Consider the following 13,624-nt stretch of genomic DNA (forward strand, 5'->3'; position numbering starts at 1 on the left):
GGGGGGGGGGCGGGGAGAAAAGCGGGCATTTGGCGGGCTAAAGCAAGCCAAGAGAAACCGGATGGGAACTCCGTTGCTGACGTGGGGTTGGTGGGTTTGTTCGACCATCTCTTCTCGAAGAAAGGGACCAAGATCCAAGGAGAGTCTGCGGGGGCACATCTTGTTATCGACCCGTGCCACCCGACCAGATAGGTGGACATTTTCGGCTGGTTGGTGATCATATGCTGTTCTTGGCGCTGTCGATGTCGAATTACGAATAGTTTATTGAGGTTTGCCTGGTCAAGCCAAGGCCAGATTAGGTATGCGGAACTTTGCGTTTTGTCAACCCGAGGTCTAAGAGTCCCGGTCCTATCAATGGGTCAGTTAACCTGTTTCTGGCCAAGACGTGGGGAGGGGGGCGTGGGGGTTAATAATGCAGAACCAAGTCAGAGCAAGGAGCGTCTTACTGTCAGATGAGGTTGGTGGGCATGAACGTGATCTTACAGACTATCCCGAAACTGGCGGTGATCTTCAAAGAACAAATCCCGAGATGCGGGACGGGCGACGGACACTCTCGACTGCGCCGACACTTAAGATTCGTTTTTGTGAGTTTGCTGCACTGAGCGTTCCGCTGATGTGGTCCCGGGACGACATCTGATTTCCGAAAAGAGAAAAAAAGAAAAAAAAAAAAAAGAAAGGGGGCCGTTACTCCATTCAGCCCGAATCCTATTTAGACACGAGACCCTGGACCTGACATTCCTTCGTCTCCGTGGTTTTTTCGAGCCGTTTCGTTGGCCAGTTCTCCGACGGAGACCATTCTCCTCATCTCTTGCAGTCGAGGGTGAAGGGTGAATTCTAACCTCTGCGGGGATAGTAAATCCTTCCGCAGAAATGATCATCTGAGAATTCGGCGGCTCGGCCGGGAATCCCCGTGGCAGGGCTGGGGCTGGTTAGACTTCACCCACACAGCTCCCTCTCAGTCATTGCCTCAATCGTTCATGTTTCAGCCTCTATACGGCCGTTTGATGTCGTCGTCGTCGTCGTTGACGGGAGCGTGCGCCAAAATAAACAGGCCGCAACACAAGCCTTTCAGCCGGCTCCCGCGTTATAAGCCTGAAACTGGCCAGCCCAGTCCACATCGGCAGTCAGGCCACTAAACGAGCCCGGCCACGGAATATGCTCCAGATACTCCAAGGGGATGGTGTAGTTGGCGTGCGGCACGACGAAATGGTGAATCGGCACCTCGGCGGTTCTCTGGCCCGGCGCCACTTGCGACGCCTCGGGCTCGTTCAGGATGGAGGAGGAACTGTCTGGCGGCTGCGTCTTGGCCAGGTAGTCGTCGATGCGGCCGATGTGGCGAGAGAGCCTGTGTCCGGCTTCCACGGCCGAGGGGAGGGAGGGGCCCAGGTTCTCGAGGAAGATGGCCATGGCTCGTCTATCACGCGAAGCGGGTCAGTTTCATCTCATCCGACCCAAGTAGGTAGGCGACTTTGTGGATTTCTTTTCTTTTTGCTCACATGACTTCCCGCAGGTGCTGATACTCGGTGGGATGGAGTTGGCGTCCAATGAAGCTAGTCAGCATGTGGCCGACGCCGGCCAATTCCTGTAGCTGGGGGAAGTCTGTCAGTCTTGACTGGCCGGGGCTGCGATCGTAAAACGGGTCAGGGTGACGCTACCATGGGAGAGCCGATGGCCCGGAGATAATCCACCGGCGTCTGGGACATGTCCTCGATCAGCTCGGTAGCGGCGCGGCAGGCATCTCTGAACTTTACGTCCTGGCAGGAGAAGGAGGTCATTCTCAGAAGCTATGAAGGAGAGTCAGTCGGCCTTTTATTACACGGGGCATACCGACATGAGCATGAAAACAAAAGAATGGGAAAAAAAGAAAAGAAAAGAAAAGAAAAGAAAAAGAAAAAGAAAACCCCTAGGCTCAATGGTAATACGGACCTGAATGGTACAAGCGATATTAGCAACCTGAAACCCACACAAGTTGGACTCAATGTCATGAGACGGAGGTTGCGCACGGGCAAGATAGGCCGGGAGCGCGTCCCTCTGCGCCAGCACGCGGGTGAGCAGCTCGTCAACGGGAGGAGCTATAGAGCCGTATCCTCCGTACAAGCTACCCCGGTCAACGGCAGCGATCTTGCGGGCGCGAAAACGAACAATGACATGCTCGAGCACGCGGTAGAGGTCGGTAATGTAGTTCCAGCCTATCAACCACCCGCCACGTGGAAACGAGGAACCCGAGACCCCAGACACGGCCGCTGCCGCTGCCGTTGCCGCTGCCGCAGTCGATAGCGTCGATAGCGAGCCATCAAGACCGGGGGGCATAGACGGGTACGCAACGGCAGCCTGCATCTCGGGACAGCGGACGACATGGCCCATGATGAGGGCGGTGTGGACCTCGAGACGGTACATGGACCAGAAGAACTGGCGGCGGACGTGCCTCTCCACGGGGTCCAAGTCGGGCGGCCAGCGGGATTCGTTGTGAAAATTATGCTGGGCGACGACGAGGTGGTAGAGGCCGAGAGACTGGTGCAGCAGCGGCGCGTCGCCGATCTGGATGGCGGCGAGCGACAAGGTGGCCAGGGTCTGGAGGTACGGGAAACAGTCGGCGGCGGGGACATGGCGCGGGACGGCCCTCCGCGCGTCCTCGAGGTAGGCCTGCCGGTGGCGGGGCTCCACGGGGACCGAGAGGCCGAGGGTGAAGACGGCGCCGTCCCGGACGTGGCAGGAGCTGGTGGCGCAAACGGCCATGAGGCAGGCGAAGGAGGCGCGGCTGGACGACAGGCGGCAGCGGTCCCACTCGGCGAGAAGGAGGGATTCGGCGAAGAAGGGGAAGATGGGATACACGGTGTCGAAGAAGATGCGGAGGAGGCCACGGACGAGGTCCGGGTCGCCGTGGCGCGCCTCGGTGTAGGCCCATGCCTTGTCGTCACCCGCTACGGCGGGGGTGGACGGGGTGGTGGGTGAAGCGGCAGTGCCTCCCCTACTCGAGGAGCCATGAGGGGATGACTTGGACTTGACGCCCCGCTTGGCTGCCACGCGCGTCCACGTGCATGTTGCGCCGTGCTCGACGCAGGTCAGACAGGTGATGTGTCCGGAGGGCAATCCGGGAGTGGAGGAGCTGCTGGTCTGGTCAACACCGGGGGGGAGCTTGCATTTTCGACCGCGACGATGACAAAAGTCGCAAGCCTTGGTGATGCGGCGGCGTTTGATGACATGGTGCTCGTGGAGTTGCGGAGGTGGAGGACGGTGATGAAGAGGAAGACCTTGGTCGTGGCCGTGGCCGTGGCCGTGGTCGTAAACGATGCCAGGAGCGGATGCAGGGGAGGACTCGGCTGCACGGGGGGACTCGTGCTTTAGGTTGTACAGCACCGGCGGATCCGTGCTCGTCGTCATGGTACAACGCCTCCGTTGACGATTGCCCTCCAATGAGACATCTAGCAGGTCGGACAGGACATCGGGGGTAAAAGCTGTAGGGTTGAATGAGCGAGAATGAGCTTTATCGCGATGCGCAGGGCCCTGGGAACGGAGTAAGATAGCGCGAAGGAGGAGCGATTATTTAGGTGGGTACGAAGGAGGAGGAGGAGGAAACGATGAGATGAGATGGGAGAGCATTGGAGACAGAAGATGAGACGGAACGGAGGAATCGGGGCGTTGGCTAGAGTAAGGAACAGATTGAAGCGAAGTGAAGTTGAAGTCGTTGGGAGGAAGAAACCGAAGGGGATGGATGTTCAACGTTCCAACCGTCGTGGGGAGGAGGAAGCGACACCGAAGCGGAGGAAAGTGCAAACGTGGGGGTCTGTCTCATTGGGGGTTGTCATTTCATCGATTACGTGAGCAGCAGTCGCACCTTCCACGTCTCTGGACGCACGAATGAGGTACAAACATACAAAGCCCCTTACCATTATGACTAATCAGCTTTGTTCTGGAGATACGTCTCGAAACGTAAGCATCTCAATTTCACCAAGGACAAGACTGCATACGTTGTACCCAAACCACCACCAACACGGACCGGACACATCGTGACCAAATATATAAGTAAGTATGAGATTCGATTTAATGAATTTAATGAACTATTAAAATATTTATGGAGAAAAATGGCTCCATACATATAAGCTCAGCTCCTCTGGTTATATATATATATATATATGTACCTAATAAACGCCAAAACGCGACCGTTCATTTACTTCGTGCTCTTCAGTGCCGTTGCTCATTCCAAGTGCTGATCCGGAACAGGTACCAGCCGTGTCCCCCAATTTAGTGCGTACCTATGCGTACCTTGTGCGTACTGCATAAAAACGTTGATCCGACGTCATAACTCTCCAACCCCTCCCCCTCTCCCCCAATCCATCCCCTCATCTTCTCCTCATCTTCTCCTCATCGTCTCCTCATCTTCTCCTTATCGTCTCACTTATTTCTTCAAGACTTCTTTCCTCATGCCGTCCTCTTCTCAGTAATGGCCTCTCCCACCGGCCTACCCCCCACAAACCCTCCGTTCTGCCCACCGTACGAAAACACCTTCTGCCCGCGCAGCCACGTCTCCCTGACGCGACCACGGAATTTCTTCCCTTCCCAAGGCGAGCACCGGTTCCGCCACTTCATGTCCCCGCTCTGGAGCACCCACTCGTCCTCGTCGTCGAACACGCACACGTCGCCGTCCAGCCCGACCTTGAGCCCGCCCTTGCGATGAGACAGTCCCACCTGCGCCGCCGTTGCCTGGCTGCACAGCCGCACCATGTCCACGATATCCGGCACCCCGGACGTCTTGCCCCGCTCGGCCCGTTCCACCGCCGCCCCGTGCAGGATGGGGAGACCGAGGCCGACCGAGGAGATACCGCCCCAGGCCGCGAAAAAGTCGCCGCTCGTGCTTGATGCGCAGGAAACCGCCCCGTCTTTGTCGACCTTGACGACCGTCTGCTGCTGCTTTTCGGCACCATTCGGCTCCGTCGTCTTTGTCATCTTCGTCTGCCTTTCCTCCCCGGGGCCCTGTTCCGGCTCGTCTCGCCCGTCTTCGGGGGCGGTCATGTCGATACCCGAGTCGGTGTGACGCATGGGTGGCGCTTCCAGAACAGGTTCCGGCTCGGGGGCAAGGTGTTCGGGTAGGAGCTTCAACTCGGGCGTGCAGGGCGAGTGGTCTGACACGACCGTGCGGATGCACGAGTCCGGCGCCGTGAGCTCCTCCCAGAGGACGTCGCGGTTAGCGTCCTCGCGGATCGGCGGGCAGCACTTGTGCCTGGTGTCGCCCATCTCGATCTCCTCCGCACTGAGGCCGAGGTAGTGGAAGCACGTCTCGGCCGTGATGTAGATGCCCGCCTCCCGCGCCTTGCGCAGGAGCGGGATCGCCTGGGCCGCCGACAGGTGCACGATGTGCAGGTGCAGGTTCGGTGCGAGGTGGGAGAGCGACAAGATCTCCTCGACGGCGTACGTCTCAAAGGACGGAGGGCGAGACGCGAGAAAAGTGTTATAGGCAGACAGTTCGCCCTGGGGGGCCAGGGGGGGGTGCGACTGTTGCACGGCGTCGCCTACCGATGCGGTAATGGGCGGGAGCATCTCGGCGTGGAACATGAGGGTGGTGGGCACGTCTCTCAACGTGCGCATGGCGAGGTCGACGTCCGAGGACGACACGGCGGGAAACTCTTCTACGCCCGAGTCGATCAGGAAGCCCTTGAACCCCCGGACGCCGGCTTCGACGAGGGGCACGAGGTGGTCGGCGTTTCCCGGGATGACGCCACCGTAGAACCCGACGTCGATCCAGCACTGGCCCCGGCTGGCAGCGAGCTTCAATTCAAAGTTGGCCACGGTGGTGGTCGGCGGGATGGCGTTCAGGGGCATGTCGACCACGGTGGTGACGCCACCAGAGGCGGCGGCCCGCGTGCCGGTCCAGAACCCCTCCCACTCGGTACGGCCCGGCTCGTTCAGGTGAACGTGGGCATCGACGAGGCCAGGGAGGACCAGCTTCTTTCCATAGTCGATGTACTCGGCCGGGCCCGGGAAGGCCGAGCGAGGGAGAACGGACGGGATGAGGTCGAGGATCTTCCCGGACTGGGGGGAGATGATGACGGTAGCAGGCGTGACGACTAGCGAGTCATCTGGGAGGGTGATGACGACTCGTGTTGAGGTGAGGACGACAATAGGGGACCTGGGGTACAAGGAGTGGGAAGTGAGGGAGAGGGGGGACGAGGGTGTGCCGTTGGTAACAACGGTCATGGTGGAGAATGTGGTGCAGTGGTGCAGTGGTGCTTAGGAGACTCTGGTTTGGGAATAACGGGTGGCTGAGTTGGTTGTAAGAAATCTCCCTAGGTATGGTCTAGGTCTATGCTCTATGCTGCAGAGAAGATTGCGGCAGATAAGGGTATAAGCGAGCGGTTATGGGAGAGGAGAGGAGAGAGAGGAGGAATGGGATGAAAAAGGCAAAGCACGGCGGGTTCGGGAGTTAAAAAGGTCCTTCTTGAATGAGTTAGCTGCCGGCGGTCAAGAAGGCAAGGCAGAGGCAGAGGACGACCCGACTTCTTATCTCCTTCCTTTGCTTCGTACACTTTTGGGCCGGCGAAGGAGGGGTGTGGTGGTCACTGTACTGTGGTGTGGGTAGCAACTTGCTGGTGGGGTCCAGGTTTCGAGTCGTGTGGCGGCGGAGCGGGCGTCTTCGGGGGCAGATCGGGAGCGTGGCTGCGTGGGCGAGATAAGGGACGTGCGACGACTAAATACTGTACCTTCCCTTGGGCCCAGCCGACTGAGCCGAGCCGAAACTGGTAAAAGACAGTTACACAAGGATCAAGGACGGTTTTCATGACACGGCAACTTTGCGGCTTTTGGTCAAGCCCCTTTTCTTTTTCTTCGCTCTCGGGTTGCCCAGGGAAAACACGATCAAGCCGTGGAACTTCGAATGGGTCGGCTCTTGCAGGGCCGCGAGAAGAGCCCGCCCTGCAACCAAAGACGTCTGCATAAGGTAGACTAAATCGAGTGGCATCTTTTGGTGATGTTTGACTGGAACCGCGTCGTCGGTTCTGGTTCTTTGACTAGTAATTACGCCATAGTACAGATACAGAGACAGATACCGATACCGATACCGATACCGATACACGACGGCACTTGCACCCCGTGGATCTAGGTATTGTCACTTGCGTCACACGCGGCTGGGTCCAGTCGGGTCTGGGGTTGGTGTCGAACAGAGGATGAAAACGGGTTAGTTAGGTCGGGGCGAGGAGGATGGGTGGGAAAATGGAAGAATGGGAGAATGGGAGACTAAGGAGAATAGGAGAATAGGAGAACCCACTTGTAGGGCAAAAGCAAAGAAGGCGAAAAAAAGACCGAAGGAAGGAATACGATCGTATGTACTTTCCTTTCCCAACTTGCACTTGTGCTCTTGTCCTAATTCGTTCTTATCATCTACACCTGATTGGCCGTTACCATATGTCGGAGCCCGCCGATAAATCCACACGCTGCTGCCAACTAATCACTGTTCTTCAATTTTAACCTCATCCTTACGTTGTACATGTTGTACTTCTGTATCTATATATATGTACGAAGTAGGTACTTCGCTTCCGGCTTTCTGCTATCTTTATCTTTCCTTCCAGATTCAGACAAACAATCAAACAGGCTGACGACGCCTTCCCTTTGCTCCGTACGAAGGACGTGCTCCGTAATTACCTTACTCGGTCGTCTCGCTGCGAAACAACCTTGCAACTTATGAGAAGTACTCCACTAAGGTAGGTACGTCCAAAAACGCCCATTGTCCTGAAGACCCCGAAGGCCGGTTGGCCCTCTTTATTTTCCGTATCCGTGCTTCGGACTAAATCCCGTGGATCTGACGAACAACCTGGAAATTAAGGGAACCCTTGACCCGCGGCTGGATGTTAACTGGCTGGACGTTGTACACGTACCGACAAACGCAAAGACCCGACCCCTTTGCCCCTTGGCATAAAAATCTCAAGATAGGGTCATTCGCAACTCAACTGAATTTCCATCGAGTAATTATCGAGTAAACTTCACGCTCTCTGTGTCTGGGATTGGTCCTCACAACTCCGAGCGCCACGTCGCCCAGAGGAACGAATTTTTTTTTTCTTTTTTTTTCTTGTTCTCTTTTTTTCCATTTTTTTTTCCACCTCTTTTTCTTTTACTCCGTACAACGACAAGGGAAGCCTAGAACGAACGACTCTGTAGACCGTCTTTCCTGGGACCACAGGTCTAAGCATGCTCGCCTGACAGGGCTTACTTCGTCCTTCGTACGAATACACACGAAGTCGGGGTTTTATCACGCGGGCATCGCCGCCATGTCCGTTCTGTGACACTAAATCGGGTCAAACCGTTCTACACTCTACTCGGTGTGTTCTAGGGTAGTGGTTTCAGTTCACCTCCACGGGAATGCTGAAGATGCGTGGCGATGCTTCTTCCTCTTCTCCCCCTCCACTCCACTGCCTCGTCCCGGTCCCTGATCGATCCGCGGAGATGGAAGAACCGTTGGACCACTAACACGAATAGATACTCCGTGCTTCATAGAGAATGTTGCTTCATCTCCAAGCACTCTCGGGCACAAAAAGAAGAGAGCCACGTGCCTGATTCTTCTGCCTCAACTGTTAATAACAACGGCGAATGGCCGAGGGGCCCAAACGCTTTGGTGGGAGTCAGTCATCGGCATCTTGGCCTATATTACCTACATCCCCGATCGAATACCCCTCCCAAAAGTCTCGGTGTCATTCATCCTTCTTCTGTCTAAGTATATGTCTTGTTACCGAAGAATGTAGAAAAAAAATGGGAGAGGAAAAAGACTCAAAACAATACACCAACATGTGAACCCCATCCTGTTCGACCGTGTTGTTACATGTGATGTGCAAATCACTCCATGCTGTTGCTCATACACCCCGCACATTTATCCATCCCACTGTACCCCCTCCTCTCCCAGTCTATGTGCGCCTCGTAAGTATTTGATACGACGGACACAGCTCTTGTCTTGGGCAGCTTCTTGTGGGGTAGTCGCACATTCGTAAAGGGCCCCGGCCCCGTCCAGTTGCCCCGCCTTTATTTCTGCCTCTGCAACGCCTTGATGGCCATCTCGACCAACCCGTCTTTGGCTTCGCTCTCCGGGAACCCGCTGATGGCGTCAATAGCCTTGTCGGAGTACTCTTTCGCGAGGGCCCGCGTTTGTTCAATGCCGTCGCTCTGCAACACCAGTTCCCTAGCCTATATGCACACAGTCATGTCAGCTTTTCCATGCCCAATGTCCATGTTGTGGCCCAACCTCGGGGGGTAAAGCGGAATGAATGCGCATCCACTCGCCACGACGGGATCATGTCGCTCAAGAGAACTCACCCTAGCCACGTCACCCTCCCGCTCAAACTTCCGTCCCACGAGCGCACCCAGCTCCGGCATCGTCTCCCACGCGAAAAGCAACGGCGCCGTCGCGAGCCCCAGCTCCAAATCCGCCCCCGCCGGCTTGCCCAGCTCGGCCTCGCTGCGCGTGTAATCAAGCAGGTCGTCCACAAGCTGGAACGCGAGCCCCAAGTTCTTGCCATACAAGTACGCCGCGTCCACCGACGCCGCGTCCGCGCCGCCCAGGATCGCCGCCGCGCGGCACGACTTGGAGATCAAGCTCGCCGTCTTCAGGTACGTCTTCTGGAGGTAGTAGGTCATGGTCTCCTCGGACCACTTGGGGCGGCGCTCGTCCTGCGCCGTGTTCTTGAGCTGCATGAACTCGCCCTCCACCAGGTTCGCGATCACGGTGGCCAGCAGCTCGATCACCTCGGCGTTGCGCAGCCGCGCCAGCGCCACCGAGGCCCGCCCGAGGAGGAAATCGCCCGCCAGCACGGCCATCTTGTTCCCGAACTCGAGGTTCGCCGAAGGGGACCCGCGCCGCGAGACCGAGTGGTCGATGACGTCGTCGTGGAGGAGCGAGGCCGTGTGGATCAGCTCGGTGATCTCGGCGAGGCGGCGCTGCGACGGCAGGATCTGCGCGTCGGCGTCGGCCGGGGTGGTGGGCGCCGCTTCGGTAAGGGGGGACGGAGACGAGGACGGGTTGACGTCGGCGAGGATGTTGAGCGGGGAGAGGGCCGTGTCGATCCCCCCCGACGGGAGGTCCGAGACCGAGGAAGAGGTACGTCGCGTTTCTTTGGGGCACAGGGTCGTTGCCCTCGACATGAGGAGTACGATGAGGGGTCGCATATGCTTGCCCTCGGCTTGGGTGTAGTACTTGGCCGCCCTATCGAGGGAGGGATGGCCCGATCCCAGCAGTTTCCGGATGTTGCCCGTCAGGAACTTCATTTCCTTGGCCACCGTCCGTAGCGGGTCGATAGGCATCTCGCCTTTGGTGACGCGGTTGATGGCATTGGAGGCCATGTGCGAGGCCACCGATACGGCGGCGCCCCATGCTGACGATCTCTTCGCCGAGCCGTGGTAGGCCGCCAGGCTCAAGGGTATCCTCGGGTCCCGTGGAATGGTTGTCTGGCGGCAGTGTGTACATGATGAGGTAGGGAGGAGAGGTCGGGGAGTAAGGCTATAGCCTCTGCGCAGCACCCGCGCCCCGGGCCGGAGCTGCTGCATGGCGCCGTGTGTTGTGGTCTGGTCTGTAGTGGACGATCGAGTTTTTTTGGTCGAGATTCCAAGTGGTTCGAGAGCCGCGTAAGCACAGATACGTGTCTAAAGGGTAAGACGCGTAGAAAATAGGGTTGTAACGAGCGTCGAGACGTCGATTGGATCGATTGACGGTAAGAATCGAGTGTTGTTGTTGGTGGGCATGGAGCGATTCAGATTTCCTTTTTTTTTTTTTGCTTCTTCTTTTTTTCTCGCGAGAAATTCATCGGAACATCGACAGGGACCGAGGTGGTTCCGGACCTGTAGACTGATCTGTCATTGGTTGAAGCTCCACCATCGGCTTCACCGGACGGGATGCAGGTCGGTGTACCTGGCAGGCGGGAATCATCGGCCGTTTCCAGTTGTATCGAGGTGAAGCGCACGTACGGTCTCCGATTCGCACTGGCTTGGTACACGGTGTCCCAGTTCAGGCCCACCACCTCTACGTAGCTACCTTAGCTCGCTCTGGATTCATTGTTTGCGCAAAGGTCGACATGCTCCTCCATCCTCCCATCATCCTCAACCATGGTGCGCCTAACAATAACCCCTTCCATTGTGGAAGGATTGAAAAAGTTGCGTCAAAATAACACACGCGACGACTGCGAACCCTCGACCGATATCCAACCCAATGCGCCCGATTCCGAACCATCCCTCCTCAATCCAAAGGTCGGCAAACCCATCACCCACGGCCAAATCATCCACCTATGGCAACAATTACGAGCGGCAGAAGAAAAGGATTTCAGCCTGGAGACCCTCTTACGGGGTTCTCAAGTATACATGCCTCCACCTCCGCCCAAGCCAGAGCCCGTTCGTCGTCTCCCATTCCCTGATCTCCCTCTACTTGTCCCAACCGCCAACTGACGTGATCAACCACGCTACAGTCGGAAGAATACAAAGCCCTGATGGCGCGCCTCCGCCGCGAAGAAGAAGAACGATCCTACCAACGCATGGTCAAACAATCACATCAGCACCACCAAGAACCTTTCTCCCGCATGGACGCCTTCGCGCGCCGATTCCCCCACGCCGGCACGCCGGGCCTCACCACAGCCCAGGCCTACGCAGAAATCAACCGGCCCACGAGCAAGGCCGACGAGGGCGACGACGACGTCACCTACGCCGAGGTGCACCGCCAGCTCATGCTGTTGCTCAACTTCTTGGTCAGTATCGTCGGGGTGGCGGCCACGATATGGGTCGCGGCGCGCTGGTGGAGCACCACGTCCCGACTGCTGATCACCCTCGCCGGCGCTATTCTCGTGGCCGTCGCTGAAGTGGTGGTGTATTCTGGCTATATGCGGAAGCTGGGAGAGGCGAAGCAGGTGCAGGAGAAGGTAAAGGAGGAGCGGGAGGTGGTGCAGACGTGGGTTGTCGGGCCCGAGGGGGAGAAGGGAGGGCAGAATGGAGAGGCGGAGGAGGCAGTGTTACTGGAGAAGAAAGTGACCAGAAAGGAGGAGGGGTTCCGAAGGCGATTCAAAAGTGGAATCAAGGACGAACCAGGTGAATAATGATACCCTGCTCAGCCAGAATTGAATTGAGAAGTTCTGATGACTGGCGATATGGACGCAAGGGTGGTTCTCTCGTTGCGGTTTGTGCACTGTATGACACTGTGTGACCTCATCCCCTGGTTTCAGGGCTTCTATTAGTCAGCATAGCGCAAAACACGAAGTGCACGTGATTGCGCGACGGTGCGTAGAGAACGCGTCGGAACGCGTTTGCGGTGGGGCGTAATGAGAGACACGAACAATATCGCGAATAGTATCACGAAGGATTCCACTCTTCTGAATCAATGGCCACTGAATCGTCACAACAGATTATCCATACCGACATGATCCTCTGTTCTCTTTTTCTCCAAAATTGCGCGATAGACTGAAAATCGTCATCATTGTCAGAGTCATCCAACCCACGGCTGAAGATGCTGGAAAGTCACGGCTTGATCGCCATTCGGTCGTCTAGCGACAAAAGGTGAGCATCCTCTTGGACGATACAATTTTCCCCGTCGTCTTTTTCTTTCATGCTTCATGCTGACCTTCAACAGGAAGCCGCTACGTACCTATGGCCGGAAACGAGCACACCCAAGTAGCGAGCCTTCGAACTACCACACACCCATCACGACCGAGAAACGGAGGAGGGTTTCTTCGGAAGATCCAGAATCATCAACGCCCAGCGAGCTGCCTCCGTTACCTCCCCGTGCCTCTGCCCCTGCCTCGTCCAACAACTTCGAAAAGGGATCCATCCTCCATTATTTCAAACCAAGCCGCGCAAGCTCCTCCCTTTCTTCCTCCTCCAATCTGTTTTCCGATCCCCGCAAACTGGCTTCCACGCCACCTTCATCCCCTCCACAAAGCGGCAACGTGCGCAGGAGTCCCCGAAGACTTCGCCTCCGACCACCTGAACCCGCCAAACTTTTCGTGAGTGAGGGCGGACGCGACAAAGTGGAAGACCGCGCGTATCTACAATTCGCAGAGCCGAATCACGCAAGGACATCAGAAAGTCGAGAGAGGGAAGCAGCAGTCGATGTGGCGACACAAGAGGGCCTGCGACGATGGCGACAAGATCCACCAAACACAAGGAACGACGATGCTGAAAGCCTGGCGGCGGGGGATGCGTTGAAGAAGGGGACTACTGGCGGCAAATCAAAACGGTCCAAATCGTCACCGATACAGACCACCATTAACCTGTCGACGAAGCCGGCATTTGAGGAGTGCAAGATGTGTCACATTGTGTATAACCCGCTGCACCCCAAGGACGTCAGATACCATACGAAGAGGCACAAGGCCATTCTGCGAAACAAGTCTCTGAGCTGACAACGCTGGGGGCTCGATTCCGGCGTGCTTGACGAGACGAGACGAGACGAGACGAGACGAGACAATGTTCGATATTTCACGGGTGAAGACAGAAGAGCAGAGGCCCACGGAGACGAGGAAGGAGATACCCCTAGATACCATACTCAATGAGAAAGAAACCACTGTTCCCACGACATCCATCGACGGACGCTGCTTCCACGGAATATATACCTTGATGACCTTGATGCCATACGTGCGGTAAGGCGGTAGGACAGGACCAACCGAGTCGGATGGTT

General features: G+C 56.8%; 8 protein-coding genes across 8 annotated transcripts; 3 read left to right on the plus strand and 5 right to left on the minus strand.

Moving 5' to 3' along the window:
* Positions 1–327: 327 nt before the first annotated feature.
* On the minus strand, positions 328–1,016 carry SODALDRAFT_5206 (hypothetical protein). Its single transcript, XM_028615438.1, has 2 exons — positions 484–1,016; positions 328–348 (listed from the first exon to the last, which is right to left on the minus strand). The coding sequence occupies exon 1, from the start codon at positions 876–878 to the stop codon at positions 570–572; it is 309 nt and encodes a 102-aa protein (XP_028469814.1). The 5' UTR covers positions 879–1,016; the 3' UTR covers positions 328–348; positions 484–569.
* On the minus strand, positions 974–1,730 carry SODALDRAFT_5160 (hypothetical protein). Its single transcript, XM_028615433.1, has 2 exons — positions 1,656–1,730; positions 974–1,414 (listed from the first exon to the last, which is right to left on the minus strand). Exon 2 carries the CDS (start codon positions 1,405–1,407, stop codon positions 1,069–1,071), a length of 339 nt encoding a protein of 112 aa, XP_028469815.1. The 5' UTR covers positions 1,408–1,414; positions 1,656–1,730; the 3' UTR covers positions 974–1,068.
* SODALDRAFT_5197 (hypothetical protein) lies at positions 1,153–3,484 on the minus strand. The gene is made up of 4 exons (XM_028615436.1): positions 1,927–3,484; positions 1,656–1,784; positions 1,478–1,588; positions 1,153–1,412 (listed from the first exon to the last, which is right to left on the minus strand). Exons 1-3 carry the CDS (start codon positions 3,379–3,381, stop codon positions 1,493–1,495), a joined length of 1,680 nt encoding a protein of 559 aa, XP_028469816.1. The 5' UTR covers positions 3,382–3,484; the 3' UTR covers positions 1,153–1,412; positions 1,478–1,492.
* SODALDRAFT_5151 (hypothetical protein) lies at positions 3,485–3,882 on the plus strand. The gene has a single exon (XM_028615432.1). The coding sequence runs from the start codon at positions 3,589–3,591 to the stop codon at positions 3,820–3,822; it is 234 nt and encodes a 77-aa protein (XP_028469817.1). The 5' UTR covers positions 3,485–3,588; the 3' UTR covers positions 3,823–3,882.
* A 222-nt stretch (positions 3,883–4,104) lies between these two features.
* Positions 4,105–6,514, minus strand: SODALDRAFT_326172 (allantoinase-like protein). The gene has a single exon (XM_028610105.1). The coding sequence runs from the start codon at positions 6,190–6,192 to the stop codon at positions 4,420–4,422; it is 1,773 nt and encodes a 590-aa protein (XP_028469818.1). The 5' UTR covers positions 6,193–6,514; the 3' UTR covers positions 4,105–4,419.
* Positions 6,515–9,000: 2,486 nt separating this feature from the next.
* Positions 9,001–10,518, minus strand: SODALDRAFT_267654 (polyprenyl synthetase; the record flags this gene model as incomplete). The annotated part of the gene is made up of 2 exons (XM_028607565.1): positions 9,001–9,162; positions 9,292–10,518. 2 exons carry the CDS (start codon positions 10,516–10,518, stop codon positions 9,001–9,003), a joined length of 1,389 nt encoding a protein of 462 aa, XP_028469819.1.
* A 357-nt stretch (positions 10,519–10,875) lies between these two features.
* Positions 10,876–12,325, plus strand: SODALDRAFT_5245 (hypothetical protein). The gene is made up of 2 exons (XM_028615448.1): positions 10,876–11,355; positions 11,430–12,325. The coding sequence occupies exons 1-2, from the start codon at positions 11,074–11,076 to the stop codon at positions 12,048–12,050; spliced, it is 903 nt and encodes a 300-aa protein (XP_028469820.1). The 5' UTR covers positions 10,876–11,073; the 3' UTR covers positions 12,051–12,325.
* Positions 12,190–13,556, plus strand: SODALDRAFT_5242 (hypothetical protein). Its single transcript, XM_028615447.1, has one exon. The coding sequence runs from the start codon at positions 12,564–12,566 to the stop codon at positions 13,347–13,349; it is 786 nt and encodes a 261-aa protein (XP_028469821.1). The 5' UTR covers positions 12,190–12,563; the 3' UTR covers positions 13,350–13,556.
* Positions 13,557–13,624: the final 68 nt, after the last annotated feature.

Source organism: Sodiomyces alkalinus, assembly GCF_003711515.1.
Source record: "Sodiomyces alkalinus F11 unplaced genomic scaffold SODALscaffold_1, whole genome shotgun sequence".
NCBI lineage: Eukaryota > Fungi > Ascomycota > Sordariomycetes > Glomerellales > Plectosphaerellaceae > Sodiomyces > Sodiomyces alkalinus.

Excerpts from the sequence above, each read along its gene's own strand:
- SODALDRAFT_5206 (XM_028615438.1), bottom strand. The coding sequence starts at position 878 with ATGATCATTTCTGCGGAAGGATTTACTATCCCCGCAGAGGTTAGAATT.
- SODALDRAFT_5160 (XM_028615433.1), bottom strand. The coding sequence starts at position 1,407 with ATGGCCATCTTCCTCGAGAACCTGGGCCCCTCCCTCCCCTCGGCCGTG.
- SODALDRAFT_5197 (XM_028615436.1), bottom strand. The coding sequence starts at position 3,381 with ATGACGACGAGCACGGATCCGCCGGTGCTGTACAACCTAAAGCACGAG. Across the intron at positions 1,785-1,926 it reads ATATCGCTTGTACCATTCAG|CTTCTGAGAATGACCTCCTT; the intron begins GTCCGTATTACC and ends TCTCCTTCATAG. Across the intron at positions 1,589-1,655 it reads GGGCCATCGGCTCTCCCATG|CTACAGGAATTGGCCGGCGT; the intron begins GTAGCGTCACCC and ends GACTTCCCCCAG.
- SODALDRAFT_5151 (XM_028615432.1), top strand. The coding sequence starts at position 3,589 with ATGGGAGAGCATTGGAGACAGAAGATGAGACGGAACGGAGGAATCGGG.
- SODALDRAFT_326172 (XM_028610105.1), bottom strand. The coding sequence starts at position 6,192 with ATGACCGTTGTTACCAACGGCACACCCTCGTCCCCCCTCTCCCTCACT.
- SODALDRAFT_5245 (XM_028615448.1), top strand. The coding sequence starts at position 11,074 with ATGGTGCGCCTAACAATAACCCCTTCCATTGTGGAAGGATTGAAAAAG. Across the intron at positions 11,356-11,429 it reads CTCCGCCCAAGCCAGAGCCC|TCGGAAGAATACAAAGCCCT; the intron begins GTTCGTCGTCTC and ends ACCACGCTACAG.
- SODALDRAFT_5242 (XM_028615447.1), top strand. The coding sequence starts at position 12,564 with ATGCTGACCTTCAACAGGAAGCCGCTACGTACCTATGGCCGGAAACGA.